The sequence below is a fragment of the Lissotriton vulgaris genome, chromosome 7 (genome assembly GCF_964263255.1).
Source record: "Lissotriton vulgaris chromosome 7, aLisVul1.2, whole genome shotgun sequence".
NCBI lineage: Eukaryota > Metazoa > Chordata > Amphibia > Caudata > Salamandridae > Lissotriton > Lissotriton vulgaris.
The window spans coordinates 374876220-374900522 of record NC_141695.1 but is presented as its reverse complement, the minus strand read 5'-3'; the positions used below and the strand labels follow the sequence as shown (position 1 = coordinate 374900522).

At 45.6% G+C, this 24303-nt stretch overlaps 1 protein-coding gene across 4 annotated transcripts in view; it reads right to left on the bottom strand.

Moving 5' to 3' along the window:
* PTPRH (protein tyrosine phosphatase receptor type H) overlaps window positions 1-24303 on the bottom strand; it is a 723213-nt gene that overhangs the window by 430281 nt on the left and 268629 nt on the right. For 3 of the 4 annotated variants that reach the window (XM_086930309.1, XM_086930310.1, XM_086930311.1), the window contains one exon: window positions 7654-7935. The exons of the other annotated variant lie outside the window; for it this stretch is intronic. In XM_086930309.1, coding sequence (XP_086786435.1) covers window positions 7654-7935 — 282 coding nt within the window. The remainder of the gene's footprint in view (window positions 1-7653; window positions 7936-24303) is intronic. 4 annotated transcript variants of the gene reach the window in all.

Sequence of the window (24303 nt, the reverse complement as noted above, 5' to 3'; positions counted from 1 at the left end):
TTGCTGTTGACTATGTTTGTTACTGTCTCAGTATAATGATTTGTTAGGTCATTCACATTCCGCAAGTTGATAGGCGGGTTCAGACCTTTCTCACAATCTTCTACTAGCTGTTCCATATTTGAGTCTTTATTGTCTCGGGTCCACTTCTTGAGTTTAATTGGTTCCGTGTTCAATTGTTCATGGCCTTTCACCCTTTGTGCTCTGTTATTTTGTAGTACTATCGTAATGAAGGCACAAGTTCTCCCATTCCTTTGTGCTTCGTTTGTTTACATAAGATCGGGCGCATTTGCTTCACTTCAGCACTTGCGCTTTGCTTTCATTTGAAGCCTCGAAAGACAACTCCTGCTCGAGCTCTTTCACGCGCTTGCTTTCACACTTCGTTTATTTGTTTAGACACGAGCGCATTAGCCTTGCGCTTTGTTTTCATTTGAAGCCTCGAAAGACCGCTCCTGCTCGAGCTCTTTCACGCACTTGCTTTCCACACAAGCGCATTAGCCTCGCTCTTTGTTTATCTTCAAAGCCTCGAAAGACTGCTCCACCTCGAGCTCTTTCACACGCTTCACTGCTCGCGCTTTGTTTATTTTTTACGAATCAATCAGGCTGACAGTTTACTTCATATGAAACATCAATTCCAGCATAGATACATTATTTTGATATTTTCACAAATGAATATTGCTTTAATCATTTATACCACCAATTTCCACACTTTCCTTCTAAACTTTGCTCCTTCACACTCAGTTTGTTTTAAAGTATCCAGATTACAACAGCTGATAAAATAAACAGTTCTCTACAATCCAAGCTGTTTTCACATTCTACTCGTCCTGCGCGCATTAAATGCTATTAAAGTTGTGTAGAGACTATAAATTTTGTAACACGACTTTCTCCATTTGTATAAATGTCTGTAGCACGACTTTCTCCAGTTATAAAATGTCAAGACTGATTAAAATAAGTCTCTTTACTTTAACTTCCAGCAGTTGTTTAAATGAAATGCAGAGAGTAGCAAGGATGAACAAAGTTAAACTTGATGTCTCTTACCCGGTAACGGGTTACCTTAGAAGGTCAAACTTCCACAGTTTTTCACAAGTATTATATTCCACTCATAAAGCTACTAGTTGTCTTCCATTTCCATAAACAAGTAGATGATTTTCAACAAGTTGGGTTTTTCTTTCCCTTAGTTCAGGATAAACTATCTTCCTTGTTGAAATACCTTCATCCAACTGTCTGGCCAAGAAGTAAACGTCGCCAAATGTGTTATGATATGAAGGCACAGCAAACCAGTGAATATCTTCAAGTAGATTTATTCTTCATCAGAAAGAACCTGAACAGCTTCTTGCCAGACACAGCTGGGCCAACTGCTTATGATGCCAAAGAGGTGACATCATATCAGAACCTCTAGCGCATCTTAGAGATGCACCATTCTAGACAGTAAAATGTGTACAATGCTATACAGCCTAACATGGAAATATAACAGTAGTGTTGTGGTGTAGAGTGGAATAGAGTATCCTAGAAAAGAATAGAGTGGCATACAGTGTAGTGATAAAGACTGGAGTTGCGTAGAGTCGAGTAGTATGTCGTGGAGTGGAATAACGTAGACTGAAGTGGCTTAGAGTGAAGTGACGTAGAGTTGAGTGGCGTACAGTGAAATACCATAGAGTGGTCTGGCGTACAGTGGAACAGCGTTGATTAGAGTGGCTTAGAGTGCAGTAGAGTGGAATAATGTAGAGTAGAGTGGCTTAGCTTATAGTGGCATGGAGTGGAAGTGCTGGCCCATTGAGAAGCACGCCCTACGATGAAGCATGACATCCAGTTGGATATGTGGGGTCATCAAGGAACAATCACAAATATTCTCTGGGATTATCCGCATCAAACCAAGCCTTTTTCCATTTCCTTCTTCTACAGGAACAGTACCCTTTGGATTTACTGTTCATTTAAACAGGTAGGGAATTCAGGGAGTATTCTATGGCCATATTTCTCTTAGCCATGCGGCTCAATATCTGACAACTGACTTGAGCATTTTAAGGCGTCCTAGAGCATAACTAAAGGGGAAAAAGCCATTACAACGCATGCGATGTCAACGCGGTCGACGCAACAACCGCGTTGTTACATCGCTGTATATTACAACGCAAGTTGTTACAGCGACTTGCTGTAGGGGGCGCGCGAACCTACGGAATAGTATAATTTACTATTCCAACACCAACACCTTCCCTCCCGTTGCGCACAATGGAGTCAGAACAGTAAATTATACTATTCCTAAGTCCAGCGCACCCCCTACAGCAAGTCGATGTAATGACTTGTGTTGTAATATACTGTGATGTAACAATGCGGTTGTAACAACCGCATTGTAATCGCATACATTGTAAACGCATTCAATGTAAGATGCTATTTTCTAACTGGAGAGGAGACCCAATTAATAATTTCCTTATAATGCTTGTGTAATTCACGCACTTTCAGCTTCGCAGATAAGAGTGTTGTGATCGGGGGCAGGGAGAGGGGATTTCGACAGACAAGGGGAAATGAATTATTTAATTTTCCCTTGTGGTTGTCTGCCAAATCCAACCCCAAACCAGCCCTACCACTATTACCTGCACCGGCCGCTCCTACACACATTGAAGTCACGATCTAAAATGTTGCTGTTCATGCGCCATGAGTAGGTTTTAGGTAGAGGGGGTAAAATACTAAGGGGCTCATTAGGATTGCGGTGTTTCCGCATCCTCGGGGCCGGCGGAAGCCACCGCCGGCCCAGAGGATGCGGAAAAACCGCAGTGGACTGACCAAAGACCCACCGCCACATTAGGATGGCTGGTGGGTCCTGGTTTCCGTCCGCAGCTTTTCCGCCGCGGTTGGCTTACAACCGCGGCGGAAAAGCTCTAATCTGGTGAAGGTGTCTCTCAGACACCGTCAGGCAGATTAGGATGGGATGTAAAACATGCTTTTCCGCGGCGGCTTTTCCGCCGTGGAAAAGCATGTGTAACTTCACTAAGGGGCCCGTTGCGGGCCCCCTAGGTGAAGGGGGGGTGGGGGGTGCACATGGGGGGTACCTATGGTACCCCCCTGCATTTGTATGCAGAAAGCGGCAGGCACCGCGAGGTGCCTGCCTCTTTCTGCATGCAAATGCAATGACTGCATTTTTAACATTGCCGCGGGTGCAGCTTGAAGCCGCACCCGCAGCAATGTTAAAAATAGAGGATGTGACCGCCAGGGTGGCGGTCACATCCTAATCGCACAGGAGGGGACTCCGCAGCCCATGCGGACGTCCCCTCCTCCTCAGTGATCGCGGACGGACGCAAGTCCGTCCGCGATCATAATCGGCCCCTAAATGTTATGGTGACAGCTGCTGAATCAGAGACCACAATGGGCTCAATCGATGAAGAAATTGTCTCTGGAAGCAGCGAAGCGTTTACAAGTAGATATTCAATTCTTCAGAAACTATTGTAGAAGTCAGAAATTTTCTTTTGTTTCATTGGATGGTTAAGGTCCTTGGTATTAAGCACGATTACTTTCAAAGAGGCCATAATGGACTATCAATGAACGGTACCCTTAGTTCCTGGTAATGAATATTATTGAGGAGTCTGAATGAGATGAAAAGTGAGGGTGAAGTAGTCACTAGGCCACTTGCGTAGAGAGTTACAGAATAGAATAGAAGAAGAATGGAGAAGGCAGCAAGAGAGTAAGAAGAAGCAGACCGAAATAGAACACATATAGGAGGACAATAGGAAGCATGAGAGAAAAAACATTACAGGAAAAATAGAAACGGAATATAACACAAATCCAAAAGCTAAAACACCACCTCAAGCATGGAGTGGCGGAGTCCCAGAGAGGCAAGGTCTTTCGAACTGAACTGTGAGGAAACCCAGTCAAGAGGACCACCCCCCTCCCCCAGGGCTTCAAGGAATCAATAAAACAGCAAGAATACAGAAATGAGACTGGGAAGATGACCCAAGTGAGGTACAATATCACAGCAGCGATAATACTCTCTGCATTAGTGAGTCTGACACTTAGGTCTTTCATAATACCCGCCACCTCGACTTATAATAGGTCCATGGTAAGTCTTGGTGCCCCGGGGTACATCATGTATCGTTGTTTACATTTTTCAGAATGGCTTCCAACGTGGATGCATGATCAGCCTCATCTTGAATGAAGAGCATGAAAAGGACCAGGAGTTGCAGGTTGGACACCCCTGTCCAGAGTATAGTTGAATAAACAGGAGAAAGGGCGCTGGAAACACGGATATGGTGTTATTGTGATTGAGAAAGTGTGAACCAGAAACAAGATTACAATGGACAACGCAATAAAGGTGTTTGGAAAAGCGCCCCGTGACTGCTTGGAATTGTGTAAGGACTCAGCCGTACTAGGCATCAAACGACAGTGTGTATAGACGCAGAGAGGGCTATCAGCACGAACAGAGAGAAGCAGGATGAGGTCTCCCAGGCAGCAGGTAATCATGGGGCCCCCTTAGAAGGGGTGAAGTAATGAAGCACGCAGCATGATATGGTGGCATGAGCGAGCATGTATAAGCTGCCCTGAATGAATCCTCATGGACACCTACCATGAAATCAGGAATCAGCAGGAAAGAAATCTATCTCTTCAGACACCGTTTGTAGACTCTGCGCTGACATAGACTGATGCAATCCAGTAAGGACGGTGCTGCCGACTTTGTTGGCGATCTTCCATAAGGGTATAAATGAGTGGGGCTCCAAGAGCGCCTGAGGCCGTTCCACACTAATGTTAGCACCAACTGCCAAGAGGAGATCCAGGAAAGAGCAATACTGGCTCAGGAGCCTTGTTCAGAAGCAGCATCAGCACAATGACAGGGTATTCAGTGGTCGTAGAGCTTCAGACCTCCATTCGGGGGAATCTATGAGTCAGGCGCCACCAATTAATGTAGGTCATGGAGGAACCACTGCACACATCAACTAGTAGAATCCACAGCTGCTGCTTCACTTCTGCAGCTGATGAGTAAAGATGCCAAGGATTTAATTATTTAGCCATAAATCTGGTATAGGTGCAGACGTGAAACACACTGAAACGCGGAGGAGTACTGGCAGATACTCTGGAGCTCAGAAGAGAGCCACCATTTTGCTCGAGCTCCAAACCACGCCCCTAATGATCCCATTTGTGGCAGCCAATGTCAGTCAGGGGATGTCCAGGAGGGCTGAGAACATGGAGGTGATTGCTTAGTGCATGCCCAGCTTTGTAGAGAGTCCAGGTGGAGAGGGAGATGGTTTGGAGCAGTGAAGCACTACCACCCTGGTGGTGCCCTTCTTACTGATGTCACAATCAATTGGTATGTGTATAGCCCAACACTGTTACCCCCATGGGTATCTGGGTGCTGTGGATGTGCCATCTCCATCGAAGAGCCAGGTCAGAAACGAGCAGAGAGGAAAAATAAAGTCTATAAACAAGCATAAGAGGCAAAATAACGGGAAGAAAGGTGCAGAAAGGGGTAATACAAAGGTCAGAAATGAGCAGAAAGAGGCAAAATATTGGGCAGAACGCGCAGAGACAGGCAAACGTAGACAGAGATACAAACAGAAAAAAAGCAGAAAACCAGTGCTTAATTTGAGCCGGTGGTACCCAGATGCTTGGCACGGGCGCTTAATGGTCAACTATAACACATAACAGGGAGAAAAGGGTCATGGGGAAAAAAAGGTTAAAGACCTACTACAGGTTCACTTCCCCAGCTCCACAGTATGAATAACACAAAAGAACATGTGAGGTCGATCAGCCAATCCTATCGGCCTAACTGACATGTGGTACGCTATATCAGTGGGTGCTACAGTCACCACTTATATAAGAAAAAGAGAGAGGGCACGAGTGACGTGTGGGAGGAATACAAACTCAGAAGAGTAAAGCTTGCTCAAAAACTGGTCAACAGAATCCAGAACAGCTGCTTGTGGATAACCATCAAACAAACCAAGTGATCCGTCTAATCATTTGGCCGTCCACACTGTGACCAGGCCGGTCCTTAGATCATCTGGACCCCATGCCACACAGTAAGTTGTAAATACTGGAACAGGTCCACAGTGCGCTGTGAACCACTTAATGTTGGCCAGTTGTTGATGGTTGAGGAAAAGTGGTGAAAACACAGTGCAACCTAACACAAAAGTGGTGAATTTAAAATAGGGTGATGTGTCTAAACAACTCTTTATCGGAACAAGGCACATCCCCTAATTAAAATAACAGGAACAGTGCAAACGGCAGTATGAAACAAATGACTGTCGCAAATAGGGCCGACATGTTTCTGCCTAACGGGCAAGATGTCCCTTGGCTTTCATCAGGGCCACTGCTCTTAAACGTTGCTACTGTGACAGAATGTGTGAACAAAATAACACCAAATTAATCAGTAGAGTTTGGTGGCACCGACGGACAGAGCGGGGCCTCCTATACCTGAGCACGGTCCAGGTGAGGTGAGGTCCGGTTCCCTGTCATTTTGGATCACGCTGAGTTTCCATGTGACAAGGAGGATGAGTACTTAATTGTAGGTACAGGTTGTATCGTTCCTACAATTTAATTCTTGTTTTCACTGATTAATTTGGTGTTATTTTGTTCACAGATTCTGTCACAGTAGCAACGTCTTATATAAGTGGTGACTGTAGCACCCACTGACATAGCGTGCCACATGTCAGTATGGCCGATAGGATTGGCTTAATGGTCAACGCCAGCCCTTATGACAGCTGCCACATGGTGCTACTGTTTGTATAATTTTGAAATGAGCAGAATAGCATTTTTTTATTCATTCAGTATACACGCAAAACAACTAATACATGCCACCCAAGCCATTTTAAAGGCTTTGGGTGGCTATGGCTGGTGCCAGCTGCTGGGGCCTCCTGGCGAGGGCCCTGGCACTTGTTTTATTACAAATTAAGCACTGCAGCAAACGAGCAGAGGAGGCACAAACCTAAGGCAGCAGAGGCTAGCAGACTGCGGGCAAGCTGAACAGGAGAACTGGCACAGGTGGAGCTGGCACAAGGACTGCTCCCGCCTTGGGCTTCACCAACCTCCACTGGCTGAAAGTTCATAGAAGGAAGATATGAGAGGGTCACCATTTCCAGGGTAGAATGGCAGCTTAGGAAATAAACAGATCAGAATTTCTCAGTATGTGATTATTGTCATTAGTGCCAAAGGGAGACAAGTGGCGTGGAGTGGCCAGACTGTAATAGTGCAGAATTATAGCCACACGGCACCCGGACCATTAGTAATGAGAACTTAGATCCATAGCAAAGCCTATCCTCACCATCGGTAGTGAAAGCAAGATCTAATGACCAGGTCATGCACAGAGGGAAGGCAGTGGAGAAAGGTTGCACGGATACACTCAGAAACACACCGTGACGTGACCATGTGTGGAGAAACGACAGCTAGGATAGTCCACTATCCACACCATAGGCAGTGTGCATAGGGACCAACCTAAGATGTCCTCTAGCCAATAGAAGCACTAGTGCCATTATTAGACCACAGAAGCCTCAAAACTGTAGGCTGTCTAAAGGGATCATGCCTCACTATGGGATGTACTGCCTCCACTGAGAGCACATACACATCCTCCCAGTAGTACAACCATGATGTACGAATCACAATCCTTCAATCACTTATAAACTATATCACTGCAAAGCAGCACAAGAAACATTTATATAACACAATCCTCAAACTTTCACTTACGGGTCGTTGCGCCAGGGATAGTCTCCAGGGTGCTCTGGATGTCATTGGCTGTGATGCTGTAAATACTGAGGTCATATGATGTCCCTGGAGAAAGGCTTCTTATGGTCCCTCTCTGCTGACCTCCACCAGTCACATTTGATTGAAAGGTTTCATTTTGTGTGGGGCTCGCCATGACCATATATCTGTACTTGTCTTGATATGTGTCATTGGGCACGGTCCACTGCAGGGTCAGCGAGGTCTCGCTCCTGCTGAATATGCCGAAGTTGCTGACTGGAGAGGGCGCTGAAACAGAACAATGAAAAGAAAGTTAGATTGGTTTATGTGCATTTCTTCTTGCTAGCCGATGCATAATAAAAGATTAGTATATGAGCGGTGTTACAAAAGCTGCAAAGTCATAGGTCAAAGCTGCTTTATCAAGTCTCGTCAACCAATGAAAGTCAATAGACCCCTTAGACCACTACAGGAAACAATGCTTCACTGGAAAGTCTAACATGAAAAATCTGGTAAATCAAGACCTATTTGATCATTAGCTGGAGTGGGAGAAGAAAGGTTTGCAGCTCGAATTATGCATAGAAAACATTGGATTTTTTGGAGCTTTTTAGAACTAGCGTACATAGGTTCGCAAGGCGCGTGACTCATAATTCACAGAAGAAATGTAAAAAATGTCTGGAACACTGCTAGTGCGGACTTTGTCAGTCAGGCATTGTACCTATTTCAGGCAAAAGTGAACTGATAAAACTCAGGGAATCTGAGGGGAAACTTTGTTTCTCACACATTATCCCCCAAAAACCATATACTTGGCAATAGCTATTCGCATGTCACAGGATTTGCTAATGGTTCTAGGTTTGATTGTTCTCGGGGTGCTAATAGGCCTGGTTGCCCTCAAATAGTAAGTGCCTTTCTGATATCTGTAAATTAAAACTCAAACATCTACTTGACCTTTGAGCGGAGTATGAATTTGGATTCATTCTCTGAGACACACACAATTATAGGTGCACAAGTGGTGTAGACTAGGGAGCGGAATTTCAGAATTGCTGGTTGTCATGTACATAGATGTGCAAAAAGGAAAGTTTGACAACTCAAACTTTTAGATTACCAAAAGTCTCTTCATTAATAGATCACCATTTTCCAACTGATTTTGGTGGCTCTGTGGACCAATGCATCAACTCAAATATTCTGCTTTGACCTCAGTAACAGGTTCATAAGTAGATAAAATGAGTACCATTGACCTTAGTAAAAAAGAAACATGTGGTTCAGCGGTAAGATGTCCAAAGGAGTGAGATTATGGTTTACAAACATGGTATGTTAACTTTATTGGTTTGTGGTCTTTTCCTGCTTTCAACAGAACCAAAAGTGACTTTTACAACCAGTGGTAATCAGGAAGTTGATGGGCACAGCTCATCAGGTTTCTTCCTTAAGATCACAAATTCACTGGTCTCATATTAAGTTCTTTGTTTCACGCGCCACCAGGAGCTGATGTTGCTTCTTGGCCAGTCCAACATCAACTGTAGACCCACGTTCTTCCACTAGGAACTCTTCTTCCCATGGGCCTACAGAATAGGGCACATTGTAGTGACTCAGCACATAGTATGGACAGGTGCACTATGAAGGCACCAGAAGTCAGGACACAACAGTGACTTTAACCTGCTTAACATTCAGCTCATCGCTGGTTTGAAAGGTCTAGAATTAGGGCTTTGGAGAGAGTCGAGTGTATGAAATGAACCCCGATAAAACTGAGCTGGTGCTGGTATCGACTGAAGTCTATTCCTCAGCAGCAGTCCGCAACTAAGCAGCCTATCACAATATTGGTTGGAAAGCCTTTGACATCAGGCCAGAGGCTTTCCAACCGACATCATTGGATTAAATTCCGACCACCTAATAACAAAGGAGTCCGTCAGCCAGTTGGAGACTGGCTCGCAATCCTAATTGATGTTGTTTGCACCAAAGGGATTACAATGCTCGGTTTCTGACAGGATTTCCATGCCGGGTTTACCGACATGGAAAGCCTGTTGGAAAACAAGTGGGAAACCCCTCTCTTTGCAGCCTCCGGTTTGGAGCTGTGACGGCACCTAAGGTGCCCCTACTATTGATCCCTGTACTGTGTGGCAGGCACCCCGAGGTGCCTGCCATGAAGTACAGGGATAAACATAATCTCCCATTTCTCTACAGCTGTAGCACAAACTCCTAAAGGGAAATGGGAGTATGCGACCGCACAATGTGCTGTTGCATCTAAATTCTGCAGTTGGGACTGCCGGCAGGATGTTGGTCAGTCTCGATTCCACGATGATGTTGGTAGGAGGCAACTCCGACCGACATCATAAACAGCTCCTTAGTCTTGAATAATCACACTCTCTTTAAAACCCAGGTGAAACTTGCTGCTAAAATGTGATTCTTGCACTTAACAATGTTAAAGTCATTATTACTAGTCATGGTTATAGTTCATCATGTCATAACACCGATAGCTTTGATTCAGTCAGGGTTTGACTATGGGAATACCGTTTACTTAGCTGTTCCACACACCCTTCCTTCACCAACTTATGTTGGTGTAAAATGTGGCAGGTAGGTGAATTGCTCACACCTCTAAAAAGCACTCACCTTTTGCCAGCTCCACTGGCTGCATGTATAAAGTAGTATCATTTTTAAATTTATGATCATAATCCTTCGGGCAGTCTACCAACCAGTTCCAAATTTTTTTTTATTAAGCTTTCAAAATAATATTTATATGATGTTTTTCCTGGTTTCAAAAGTAGCTAATAATAGGCTTTTAAACACTAGGATGCTTTGATGAACATGCACTTTAATAGTAACCATCCATAGACTATGGCTAACAGGACAAAGTAAAACGGAGCAGGAAAACTGAACACATGTACATTTAAAGCACTCAATATGCTGGCCATAGATCCAGCAGGAGTAGGTGGACTTGTACCTTCTTTAGACAAGTACAGAGACACCAGCTAACTCCAAAATGTGGAAAAAGTAAATGCATGGCGTTGGTATTTACCGGGTTGACAACGATAAGTGCAAACAGCCAATAAAGTGGCTTAGAAAGCAGCTGTGTTTTAGCAGTCAATAAATGTAATCTAGTCAATTTGTTTAGCGGATGGATAACCAGAGGCTTCTCAGGGCTGATTCAAACCAGTGCTGCCAAAGTTAGCCTAGCTTGGAGCTGATCGAGGGATGAGTACAGAAAAAGCCATGTTTTAAGAGCTTTACTGAGGGCAGGTTCAGAATCTAACTGATGCAGTACGAGTGGCAGAGAGTTCCAGAGTCTGGATGCCAGATGTTTTAAGGAAAGAGAACCCCATCTGGATCTACAAAATCTGGTTGTCATTGCAAAAGTTGCTGATCTTAGAGATCTGCAAGGGTTATATTGTTCGACAAGGGAATGAAAAAATTGAGACCTCTTCCTATAAAAGGCCCTGTAGGTAATGAACAGAGATTTAAATTGAACTCATTGCTCTATGGGTAACCAATGAAGGTCAACCAAGACTCTCCTTGTGGACAGGTGCCTTGGGATTTTGAGGAAGAAACAGGCAGCGGTGTTTTGATGGTTTTTAGCCTTTTCTTGACATCCTATGGGGACAGTAAATATAGGGAATTCCCCAATTCCAGCCGAGAGATAATCAGGGCCTGGATGATGAGTCTCTGTATCACGAGGGCAGAATATCTAACACTTTCCATAAAATTCTGAAACTATCGAAGCATTTTGTAGCTAGCGAGTTTGCATATACTTCGATCGTTATCTAACCAGATAGCGAGATATACCCAATCTAATATTACCAAGCATTATCAATGCCAAACTTTCTCAGTTTGAGGCACTAGCATTTGTAAATGTGCATAACTTTTCTGCCAAGTTTCTATGACACCTGGCTTCCTTGGACCTCATATGTGTAAGCTTAGGGGAAGCATGCACAAACATAGGCAACACGAGGAGAATCACCTTGTAGAGAGATATGGTACAGGCTATGTTCAATTGCTTACATGAAAAATAAACCATTTATTTCAAACACAGCCAGCTCCTGGTGCACATAACAGTAGGTTTAGTAAACCATTAAGACGATCGACGCATGGGAATCTGCTAACAATTCTTTGCATGTAACACAAAAGCTTGTGTTCACTGGTAGTCATGCTCCCGCCTCCCTGGGGCTTTAGGATTATAATGGAGGGGTGGGGGCAAGTGAACCCTCAAGGGAGCAACGGGGATCAACACCTCCCTGGGCCAGACGGTCCCCATTCCTGGGGCTGTTTGAAGGCGCCGAGACCACCACCTCTCTGGGCTAAAAAACAATATTGAAAGGGGAACCTCACTGACCCTCTGGGCCCATCACCTACCCAGGACCTATGAAATTTTAAAAAGTGGAAGGCAGGCCGTGCAGCCCCCCCTCCCGGGTCATATACAGCCCTGGGTTCCACCACCTCCCAAGGACTGGCAAGTGCGTGTGCTAATTAAAGGAGGGGGAGCCTTCAATGACCCTGGGGACCGCCACCCACCGGGCTGGCTCCCTATGTCCCGGGGTGCCCACCCTTGGAACACAACTGTTTGCATTTGACTTGACAGGAGTTGTTACAGCTACCACCAAGTGAGAGCAACCACTAACTCTGCTTCCAGCAAGTGGGAGCTGTCAAACTGCTCCAGCATGCTGGTGGCACAGTTTTCATCTGTTTCCCTTCCCGCTGTCATGCGGGCAGGGAAACAGATGAAATATTGCTCCCGCATGCAAGGAGCTGCATATTCAGCAGCTCCATGCGAGTGTGACCAATGCAAGGGAACACTGGGGAATTGAGGCTCCCCCTGTGGTCCCAAACAGTGCTCACTGGGTGTCCTGAGTGGGCACCAGGGCACCCAGTCTTAGTTTGCCAGGGCCCGGGGGATGGTGACCACAGGGCACAAATTGTCCAGGGGAGGGGGCAATGCACTCCACCTCACCTTCTAATAATTGGCCAGGACCCGGGTATGTGGTCCCCGGGGCTGAAATCGGCCTAAGGACTGAGATCACACAGCCCACCTCCCCATCTGCTAATTGAACAGGCCCTGGGGATGAGATCCTCGGAAGCGAAATCGGGCCGGGAAGTGGGGGCTGCGTTAAATAGTTATAGGTATGAAAACTTTAATTACGCTTTCTATACAAACCAAACCTAAAATACACAAGCATTATCAATTCTGAAGGTATAGTTATACCTTAAATTTAACATTTAAGCAGAGCCTTCAAATTATAATACCTCGCACATATCCATGCACTGCTTAGATTTTTCATATTATATCACTTATAGCATCTGAAATCGTAGCATTTATAACAACACTTATGACATTGCAATTCACATGATTTGTGAGAACACAGTACATGGTAGAGTGGTGAGTTATTGTTAACGTAGTATGACTGCAGAGTTCAATAGCATATAGTGGAGTTGCATGTCATTAAGTGAAGTGTTGTGTAGTAGAATGGAGTGGCTGAGAGTGTTGCAGAGTTGATTAGCATGGAGTGGTGTAGAGTGGAGTATTGTGTCATAAAGTAGTGTGCAGTAAAGTGGGTTGGAGCAACATAGAGGGAGCTGTGTAGAAATGAGCAAAGTGGCATACGTCAGTCATAGAAATTGGGCACATGGTTGCCTGGGGCGTGAGCACGGGTCAAGCAGGAACCGCAATACTAGTCAGGGTAAGACACCAGAAATCCCCAAATTAACCTGTGCTCAACCCCTGATAACTTGGCACAGAACAGTCTTGCTTAACTTAAAGGCAAAGTGTAAAGTCTTTGTGCAACACTTCATACAGTGCAAATAGTGAAAACACCACACAAAAAGATCCCACACTAGTTTAGAAATATAGAATATATATTTAATAAATAAAAGAAGTCCAACATTATACAAAATTCGATCAGTAGAACTTGAGTGTAGAATTTTAAAAGAGTAAACTATAAAATAGAGCTTAGAAGCAATAAGCGCTTACTTGGGATAACTGGTCGCGCCGCACCGGGACTAAGTCAAAAGTTGAAAGAGCAATGTGCCAGATTAAATCCATGCATCTGCACTGATGGCCGGTTTGAGAGAGGATGCTTGGGATTTGCTGAAGCAAGCACCTGAGGCTTCATTTCAAGATTGGAGTGTCACGGGGCGTGGCTTGGACGGCAGGAGGAATGGCCGCCTGAACCGAGTGCTCCGCGGAGAGGGAGAGCGACCTCGGTGCTACCACTGCTTCCAGCGGCGCGATTCAGCCCAGACCCAAGGCTTCTGAATCCGGACCCTCGCTGCACACTCCGATGCCCTGAAATCGGGCTGTGAGCACTTTTACGGGACTTTGCTGGCCTTTGTACGGCCACGCGACCCTCGCCCAGGCTATGCCCAAAATGGCGGCGCCCTGTCACAACTGCAGCGCCTGACCCTCGAGTGATCCGGAGGTGCTATCACTGGCTTCTGCGACCCACCGCCGGCGTTACAGGTCACTCAGCCCCTGGATAAACTTCAGCCAGTGGGTAAATGTCGTCAGAAGGAGGTGAGTGACCGGCTGCAAATGTTTCACCCAGCTCCACGCGCCTGACTCTAAAATGGCGGCAGCGCCGACAGCGATCCCCACGAGGAGTACACACACCGACTCACGGTGAGCTTCTGAGAGTCTCCCAATCCCATCCACCGCCATCCTCTGCCAGACAGAGCCATAAACTCCTGTCATGTGAAGACCTACATGCCTTGCCACACTTGCCACACTTACCCATGATTGACTGTGTCTGTGCCTGCACGTTTAAGCCCATGTGGGAATCAATATCCGTACTCACAGCCACAGGGATGCCTCACTACCACAGGGATGCACTAACATCCTAAGAGGAGTTCCATACCCATGAGTAACAGGAACAGTATACCTCAGCTAGTATGTACTGTTCGGCTTCTGCGCCCCGATCTTCCTGCTTTTCCGTACATCAGTAAACAGGGTCATACAACCATTGGTGCCTGGACCTGTCTGTCAAGAGGCCCACAGGGGATCAAGTAATCCTGCAGTCATCTTCCTTTTCGCGTGGGCACCCAGTCTCAACAACCAGCTGTGTCTTCTTACAGCACCAATCGCCTGGCTGGTTCCCAGCAAATGCGACCACATTTCAGATGTATTAGTGGCTCCACTGCCGTCTCCTTTCACCCTTATCAGCCAGCGGTGTCCTTCTACAACACCTACGATCTGACTGCTTCAGGACAAACGCGAGCACAATCCTGACGGGGCCGGCAATCCTGCAACCCGCTCACATCGCAAAGGTGCTCATCCGTGCCATCCAGGAGAGTTCTCCACCAACACTATATAGGGTCAGACAGACTCACTGCGAGCGAGCACGCTCACCAGGCAATAATGGCGAACAGAGAAGACAGGAACAATCCTAAAAAGGTGAAACCAGACTCTCTCTTGGACTCACCCATCAAAGGAAAAGCCGATATGGCAGCTAACATGGAAATGATCCTCAGGAAACTGGCAGATCTACATGAACTCACAAAATCCACCAAATCCAACACCGACTCAATGCAACTTGAGCTTACCGCAATCAGAGCTGACATAAATGTAATTAACACAGGCCTGGGCGCGGCGGAACAGCGAATAAGCGACATGGAGGACATCTCAAAACAGTCAGTCTCCAAAATCAAATACCTAGAAAAGACAACGGATGAGCTGAAGCGCCATAACGCGGAAATGGAGGACAGGAATAGAAGAGGTAACATCAAAATCTTTGGTGTTCCGGAGAATTCAGAAAAAGATGCGGATTCCTGCGTGGCGTTCCTCGAAGCATGGATCCCAATGGTCACCAAACTGGACTTCCCACACGGCCTCGAACTGGATAGGGCACACAGGATCCCCACTTTCGCTACTAAGAGCTCAAATGGTCCCAGACCACTTATCTGCAAACCACTCAGATTCCAACACGTCGAGTTGATCCTCCAATTCGCAAGAAGAAACCACCCCATCTCGTGGGACGGCCATAGAATCATCTTTACTCAAGATTACTCAAGGGACACAGTGGCAATACGAAAAGGTTTCCTGGATCTAAGAGAAAAGCTAAGGTCCAAAAGCATTCCTTTCTCCTTTGCTGGTCCAGCGAAATTCAGGATTGTAATCAACGACCACCCGAGATTCTTCACGGACCCCAAAATCCTTGCTGATCTTCTGGAAGACCGTCAGGAACAGGAAATGGAACTGGCGTCCGGCCTCTCGAACAAGAGGAAGACTTGACCCCACTTAAAGTCCATGAGCAATCTGTCGGTCTAATCTCGATTCCATCCTCACTGTTATACTTCCACAAATGATGCCGTGTTGTCATCCTCCAGCGCAATATGCCGAACTATGCTTAACAGCGGACATTTTGTTCCCTTTGCAGGTCTCTTCCACGTGGTATCGGCACTGTGAGTAGGCCTTAAGCCCTGGTATTCTGTTGATCCTTCATGTATAACGTTGTATGATTGTCGTAATAGTGCCGATTATACTTAGTCAGCAATGTTCCTTATAGCTCACCGTTACAGATAGTTATAGGTGTAATTGTTATATCCTGTTCGCACTACTGCCTTCCATTCATCGCCCATGTCATTGTTATTGTTATGGTTAATAAGTCGCTCTTTCCACCACCTAGGCAGTTTGATTTAGTTAGATGTTTGTAAAATTGCAGATACTGATGCCAACATTATCTTACATTAGCCTAAGGAAGCTTACAGCTACCACATATGTATCCCTAATTTCCGCCTTGCACGGGACTGCCGTCGCACTCCCGATGTACGTATAGGGGGGGAGGGGAGGGAGGGACTGGGGGAGGGGGTGGGGAGGGGAGGGGTGCAGGGGGGGGGGAGAAAATGGAGCTACAAGAGTTCAAAGTGCCTTATATTTTTTTGTCTATGTTTTGTTTTGTTCATATGTTTTCCTTTTCCACACTTGTCAGTTGCATATCATTGCAGTCTACTGTACCTTCACGCAGGGGCCCTCACGTTGTCTGTAAGGAGCATTTGGGGGAGTCGCTGATGATATCCCTTGAATCAGAGCGCTTTCTCTCAACGCTGCTTCTCAACCCAAATGGCTAAGACAAACTCTCTAGCTGACGATCTTACGATTGTCTCCCTTAATGTTAAGGGCCTCAATCACCCGGTAAAAAGGAGGAAAGTTCTTGAGTATATATCCAAATCCAAGGGGGACATAATTTTACTCCAAGAAACCAAACTATCAGAGGACGATCTCCGCTTCTTGAACATCCACTGGGCATCACATATCCTATCCTCACCTGCTTCTCATAAGAAGGGAGGGGTTATCACCATCCTAGCGAAAAAAGCTAACCTTACTCTAGTCTCACACTCCCATGACGATGCTGGTAGGCTATCTATCACTAACCTCCTCAGGGAAGACGACCCTTTACATATACTAAATATTTACGGCCCAAATGCAGACGACCCAGATTTCTGGAATTCAATCGGCCGCTCATTAGAACCTATCCCTTCAGATGACTTGTTGATAATGGGAGGCGACTTTAATCTCCCCCTTGACCCAATTCTCGATAGGCAATCCAGATGTGCCTTCCACCCCTCCCGCTCACACGAGGCCCTCCTTCGTCTATGCGACAGATATCACCTGAAAGACTCATGGCGCCTACAACACCCGGACGGTAGGGATTACACATTTTATTCTGCTCCACATAACTCCTATTCCCGTATCGACTTCATATTGATCTCAAGCCCCTTCACGCATCTTATAGAAGAGACCGTTATAGCCCCAAAATTAGTCTCGGATCACGCCTGTATCCACACCAAACTAGCTGGTTCTAGATCGATCCTCCCCCCGAAGAGATGGCGCTTTAATGAGGAGACACTCTCAGACCCCGCAAACAAATTAATAATATCAAACGCAATTGAGGATTACCTTTCCCTAAACGACAACCCCGACACCTCACCTAGCACCTTGTGGGATGCGCTGAAAGCCACAATACGCGGGGTCATCATCGCCATTAGGACCAAATCTAACAGGGCACTTAATAAGGAACTTGAGTCTCTGGAACACCAGATCGGTATTCTAGAAGCTCAACACAAATCCGACCCGCTTGACTCAGGTGTTCTAGACACGCTAACCAAAAAAAAATACGAATACAATACCATCACCAGTAAACGGGCGGGGGTTTGGATTAACCGCTTTAAGGCCCTGAAGCTATGCGAAGGCAACAAAGCCGGGAAACTGTTGGCTTCTTACCTGAAACACAAACAGAAATTGTCCACCATATCGTCCATTAAAAACTCATGCAATGTCATTCATACTAAACAGTCAAACATCCTCGATACCTTCAAGGCATTTTATGAAGATCTGTACAAAAATGACAAGGTATTAGACGAATCCGCCTGCAAGGACTACCTCAATTCACTCCGCCTTCCAAAACTTTCCGAAGCAGACAGCGCACAGCTGGGCTCAAAAATCTCTAGTTCAGAATTCAAGGCAGCAATCAAATCCCTGAAGAATAATAAGGCCCCAGGCCCAGACGGCTTCACTGCACCCTTCTTTAAGGCCTTTGCAGACCAGATTGACCCTCCGCTTCTTAAACTTTATAACTCTACTGCGGCCTGTGGCGGTGTTTCCCCTTCAATGAGTGAGGCCACAATCATAGTATTACCCAAAGAAGGGAAGGACCCACTACTCACTAAAAATTACCGTCCAATATCCCTGATAAATATAGATTGCAAAATATATGCTAAAATATTGGCGACCAGACTAAATACCATCCTTCACAAATTAATTAGCCCCTCGCAGGTAGGTTTCCTGAAAAACCGGATGTCTAACGACAACACTAGATTACTGTGTCATATTATAGAAAAGGCAAAATCCACTTCTGTACCAATGGTGGCGATAACCTTAGATGCAGAAAAGGCATTTGACAAGGTCTCGTGGTCTTTTCTACGTCAATGTATGCTCTCTTTCAACCTCGGCGACCCATTTATCAAGATGGTGATGGCCCTCTACTCTGCCCCTTCTGCCAGGATAGCTATTAACGGCTCCCTCTCGGATCCCTTCCGTCTGTACCAGGGGACCAGGCAGGGCTGCCCCCTATCACCAGCCCTCTTTCTTTTAGCCCTTGAACCACTCCTTACAGATATCAAAAATAACAGGGACATTGAGGGTATCTCCTTTGGAAACTCACGCATCAAATTAGCAGCATACGCAGACGACATCCTGATAGCGACCGAGAACCCTGCCAACTCCATTGCCGCACTAATGTCCTCAATAGATAAATACTCCTCCCTCTCCGGGTACAAATTAAACAGGGATAAGTCCGAAGTAAAACCTCTTAATATCCACACTTCGAGAGAAGTGCTGGGCAATTCAGGCCTGTTCTGGCAAACGGGAGTGATTAAATACTTGGGGATCGAATTCACTGATGAGCTTTTGAGTACCCTTAAACACAACGAGAACAAAACCCTAGACAAAATCAAAAGTCAGTTGGACGGATGGTCACCCCGCTTCCTCACCTGGTGGGGCCGGGTTGAAACTATAAAAATGATGATATCCCCCCTGGTTAACTACCTGGTCACGATGCTCCCACTCCTCCTTTCTAATGTATTCCACTCCAAACTGGACAAAGTCATCTCGGCATTCCTCTGGCAGGGCAAAAAAGCCAGAATCAGTTTAAAAAAACTTCGACTAGACAAGAAATTAGGTGGGGTCAATCTGGCAGACTACAAAACTTACCAGATCGCCTTCTTAGCAAAACAAGGGTCGCATTGGATTTCCTCCCAATCTGACTACACCCCAGTGTGGCTCTCTGTGGAAAAATCTATTCTTGAGGGTCTTAACCCCTGCGCACTACTCACCGCCAAACTCCGTCCCAGCCTAGGTCCGGGGCCCATCTTCAAAAATACTAAATTGGCTCTGCTAAAGATCAGTAAATGCCTCCCACATCAATTCCGTCTCTCCTCTTGGGAATCTCTATGGCATAACCCCAAAATTGTATACAAAGGGAAGCCTCTCAACTACCCCACCTGGATAGACAAGGGTATCTTATTCCCACACCAACTGATCGAGGACTCGCAGCCACTAACCTTCAAAGAAATTCAGGATAAGTTCCAACTCCATAACGTTGAATTCTATAACTTCTTACACATTAAAGTAGCACTAGCGAAGGCTAACCTGACAGTTGTCCCCCCCTCCCTCCCAGGACTATTCACCTCACTTAACAAATTGGGGCACCAAGTCTCTAGACTGTACAAACTAATGCGGCCGCAATCGTCCACCCTAAATGCTCCTCTCCAAAAGTACTGGGACTCATTCTCCTCCACACCTAACTCAGACACTATCTGGGCCAGCACTTGGGAATCAACCACCCGCCACAAAATTAGCCCTACACTCTCACAGACCAAGTTCTGGCTGCTTCATAAGGCCTTCTGGACTCCCAGGAGATTGTTCCTTCACAAAATCAAACCCGACGACACATGTTGGAATTGTGCGAATATGGGAGGAGATCTGGAACATCTAATCTTCAAATGCCCCTGTGTTACCTCATATTGGGACAGGATCTTTGATTTCATACACACAGTACTCCATATCACCTTACCAAGGGAATTTGCAACGCTTGTTCTAGGTTTTGCCAAAGCCGTCACACTCAATGATGATGACAAAGCCCTACTGGACCTGCTGCTGACGGCTGGGGTCAAAATCATCCTTAATAACTGGAAAAGCACGCACAAAGCTTCCTTTCCCCACTGGCTAAATTGGGTCTCCCACTTAAGAGGTGCAGATAACATATCTTTAACTTCCACCCCATGGAGGCCGCCGCTCAGGAAACTCTGGTCCGCACTAGATGACCACTTTGACGCATTCAAACCCCCATGAATCTGAACACTTGGTACTCAGTGCACTTTTCTACATAAGCTGTCATGTGCATCCTCCCATTGTATACAGTGTAGATCTACACAAATGCTTAGCTCGGGTTGCCTCTGCTACCCATTGTTGGTGTTCTTTTCTCCACAGGTCGTGTCATGTGATAATGGTCATGTTAAACAAGTCACCGTGTTACTTTGGACGCAACTCGTCTACATCTGCTTATTAGACATTGAGTGTGGACATTTTGCTTTTTGTTTCTGGTCTTATGTTTTTTTTTCTGGACTTATTTATGATTTCATTATAGCAATGTATGTATATCCACGAACTGTTCTTTGTACTGTCGTATGTCTTGCAGCTCCAAATAAAAAACCTTTGAACACAAAAAGATTGGAGTGTCACCACTTGGTGGGGAAGACTCACAGATGACGGAGTCCAGGTGCAGAAGCAGGTAAGCTGAAGTCTTTTGTGTCCCGGAGACTTCAGATCAGGAGGCTAACTAACCCTTGGAGTCACTTTGGGTTTAAGTGATGCAGGCCCAGTCCTTCTCAGCTGGGCAAGAGGGCAGCAAATCAGCACAGCAAGGCAGCATTTCTTCCAGAGCAAGTGTCCAGCAGAGTGACAGTTCTTTCAGTTCTTCTACCTCGCAGATCCAGCAGTGTACTGAAGTGGCGGAGTCTGAGGTCCAGTTCTTATTCTGATCCTGATCCTCCCCTGGCCTTACTCAACAACTCTCTGGCGTCAGGTGTGGTTCCGGATTCCTTTAAACAGGCTGTGGTGACACCAATCCTAAAAAAGATCAATGCCTACCCCATGGTCTTAAGTAACTATAGACCCATTTCCCATCTCCCCTATCTGGCAAAAATTCTAGAGACTTATGTCACTCGGTGCCTGAGCGCCTTCATTGAGACTTCATCTTTCCTGGAGGCCCAACAAGCCGGATTCCGCCCCCTCCATTCCACCGAGGCGGTTATTGTGGCTGTCATAGACACCCTCAGGAAGGGCGCCGATAATAACATCCCTCAAGCCCTGGTCCTTTTGCATCGATCTGCGGCTTTTGACACGGTCGATCACGCTATACTGATCGACCGTGTCAGGAACGCCGGTATTCAGGGCATGGCTCTTTAGTGGGTCAGGTCTTTTCTGGATAATCGCTCTCAGGCAGTGCATTTGTCTACCTTTTCGGCTTCCTACTCTCCCTTGTCCTGCGGTGTCCCTCAGGGCTCCGCTTTATCCCCTTTATTATTTAATTTATACATGCAACCTCTTATTTTTTCCCTTCGCAAGTCCGCCGCTACCATCTTCAATTACGCGGATGATTTACAGTTAATTTTTCCCACTGATTCCTCCCTTTCCTCACGTACTACCTTTCAATCCACCATGCTCAAGATCTCTGAGTGGATGTACCATAGTCAACTCAAATTAAATCCCACTAAGACTGAGCTTCTTTTGGTGGGAGGAGCGGCCAATCCATGGAAAGACAGCTTTTGGCCTTCCTCACTAGAGCTCCCCCCCTGTCCTGTCAACTCAGTGAAGAGCCTTGGCGTGGTCATCTCTAGTGACTTATCCATGGGGCCCCAGATCAGTGCGGTGACGTCATCCTGCTTTTACCAACTGCGCAGGATACGGAAAATCTGTAGATTTCTTACCAGAGACGCACTGATCCTTGTCATCATGGCCCTGGTCATGTCAAGAATCGACTACGCCAACACCTTGTATGCCCGTATTCCTGCATACCTCCTTCACAAGTTGCAACTTGTGCAAAATCAGGATGCTCGCCTGAGCTATCACCAACCCCGACATCAACATGTCTCGCCGCTACTGCGGAGCCTTCATTGGCTCCCTGTAGCCAAGCGTTGCATTTTCAAACTGGGCTGCACGATTTTTAAAGCCCTAGCTGATCTTGCTCCTATTTTTATCTCTTCTAAATTGAAATGCTATGTCCCTTCTAGAAACCTCCGCTCCTCTGGCCACAATCTGCTAGTCATTCCAAAAACCAAACGAAAAAACATGGCGGCTCCTGTTTTTCTTTTTGCGCCCCCAAAATCTGGAATGCTTTCCCTCCTGCCATCCGTCACTGCTCCACCTATGGCTCTTTTCGTAAACTGCTAAAAACTTATCTTTTTCAGTCTGCTGTTGAGTAAAACACACGTCCCTGCCTCCCCGCATTTGTCATGAGCGCCATGAAACCGTACGGTGTCCGAGCGCGGTATAAAACTTTTTACCATACCATACCATTCCCAGTGGGGCCTTTCAATTGGGGGAAACTTCAAAGAAGGGCATTTAAAGGTCAGAAGTCCGTCCTTCCTGCTATGGCTCCAGACTCACTATAGGGGGCTCTGCAGTACTTTGTGTATAAATGGACACAGTATATTCAGGTGTACATGTGCGGCTGTCCCCAGCTACTACGTCCCATCCTCCCACAATGGCCTAATAGGTCAGATCTAAGCTCCTATTGTGTGTGACTGTTTAGAGAAATACACAAAGCCCAGCTGTTGCACTACTCAGACATGCAATCTGAGACAGGCTACAGACAGACACACAGGGCTAAGAGGAGAAAAATGCCAACTTTCTAAAAGTGGTATTTTCAATTTTGTAATGAAAAATCTAGTTTTTCCTAGTTTAATGATCAGAGAATCTGGATTTCATTAAAGACATGGAGGCTAGCATTATGCATAACCTTGTATTGCCACTCAAAGCTGCAGCACTTTAAAGCATATTTCAAGCACACTTAAAATTCCAGAATTAGAACTTCACTACTGTCTATATAAACCAGCACTCAACAGCCAGCTTCCTCTTTTTAACTGCTCCAAGAAAACTTCTTTCAACCAAAATAAAAGAAAAATGTCTATCCCGTTTTCCAGCCTCCTCTTGTCTGCTTCCACTACCCATCTCTAAGGATTTTCTAGGAAGAAAACACAAAATACCACCAAATAAATACTGCAATTTATATAAATCATAATATTCCAAAATATATATGGCTTAAATTACTCAGAACCTTTAGCACCAAGATAATGCTAGCCTCCTCGGATTCTCTGATCATTAAACTAGGAGAATCTACATTTCAAATCATGACCGGAGGCTAGCATTATGCATGTTCAAACCTTTGATAACACAACCGCTGAAACATGTTTCGCAGGTTTTAGATAACATTTTGCAAATACACCAGCATTTGACCAGACTGCCACGCTCAGAATCTCTTCAAGGCGACCTCCAGATGCAAATACCTTACTTGCCATCACGCCTCTCACTGAATGTGCTCCAAACTTCATCATATCTACTCCTAATTTTAAACATACACCATCTCACCCAACGTGCAATAGTCACTGGATTAAATGGCTACACATACAAAATCAATAATTGGTTCACTCCATTCTTTCTGAATTTAGCCATCCTACTCTCATATTCCTTTAAACATTGTACAACGCATAATTTTGGATGGTCATCACACCTAGGGTAAAATATTGATGATGCCATTATCATTGTTCTTTTTGAAATGTTAAATATCACCCCATATCGGTTATAAAATATGTTACTTACCTCTAATGCATGAACATCTGAGAGCTTCATGAAAGAGATTAGACATAAAAGTGTTGCAACCTTGCTACTCAACTGTCTTAAGGATACAAAAGAATTAGAATGCCAACTTTCTATTAGTTTTAAAATTAAATGCATGTCCCATAAGTAACGATATTTAGGTTTAGGAGACCTCCGTAACTTCATCCACTTCATCACTCTACAAACTATAACATGTCTTCCTATAGAAAAACCCTCAAATGGGACAAGACCTGCCGCTACCGCCGACCTACAAACAAATAATAGTCCTATATAAAAGACCCTTCTCA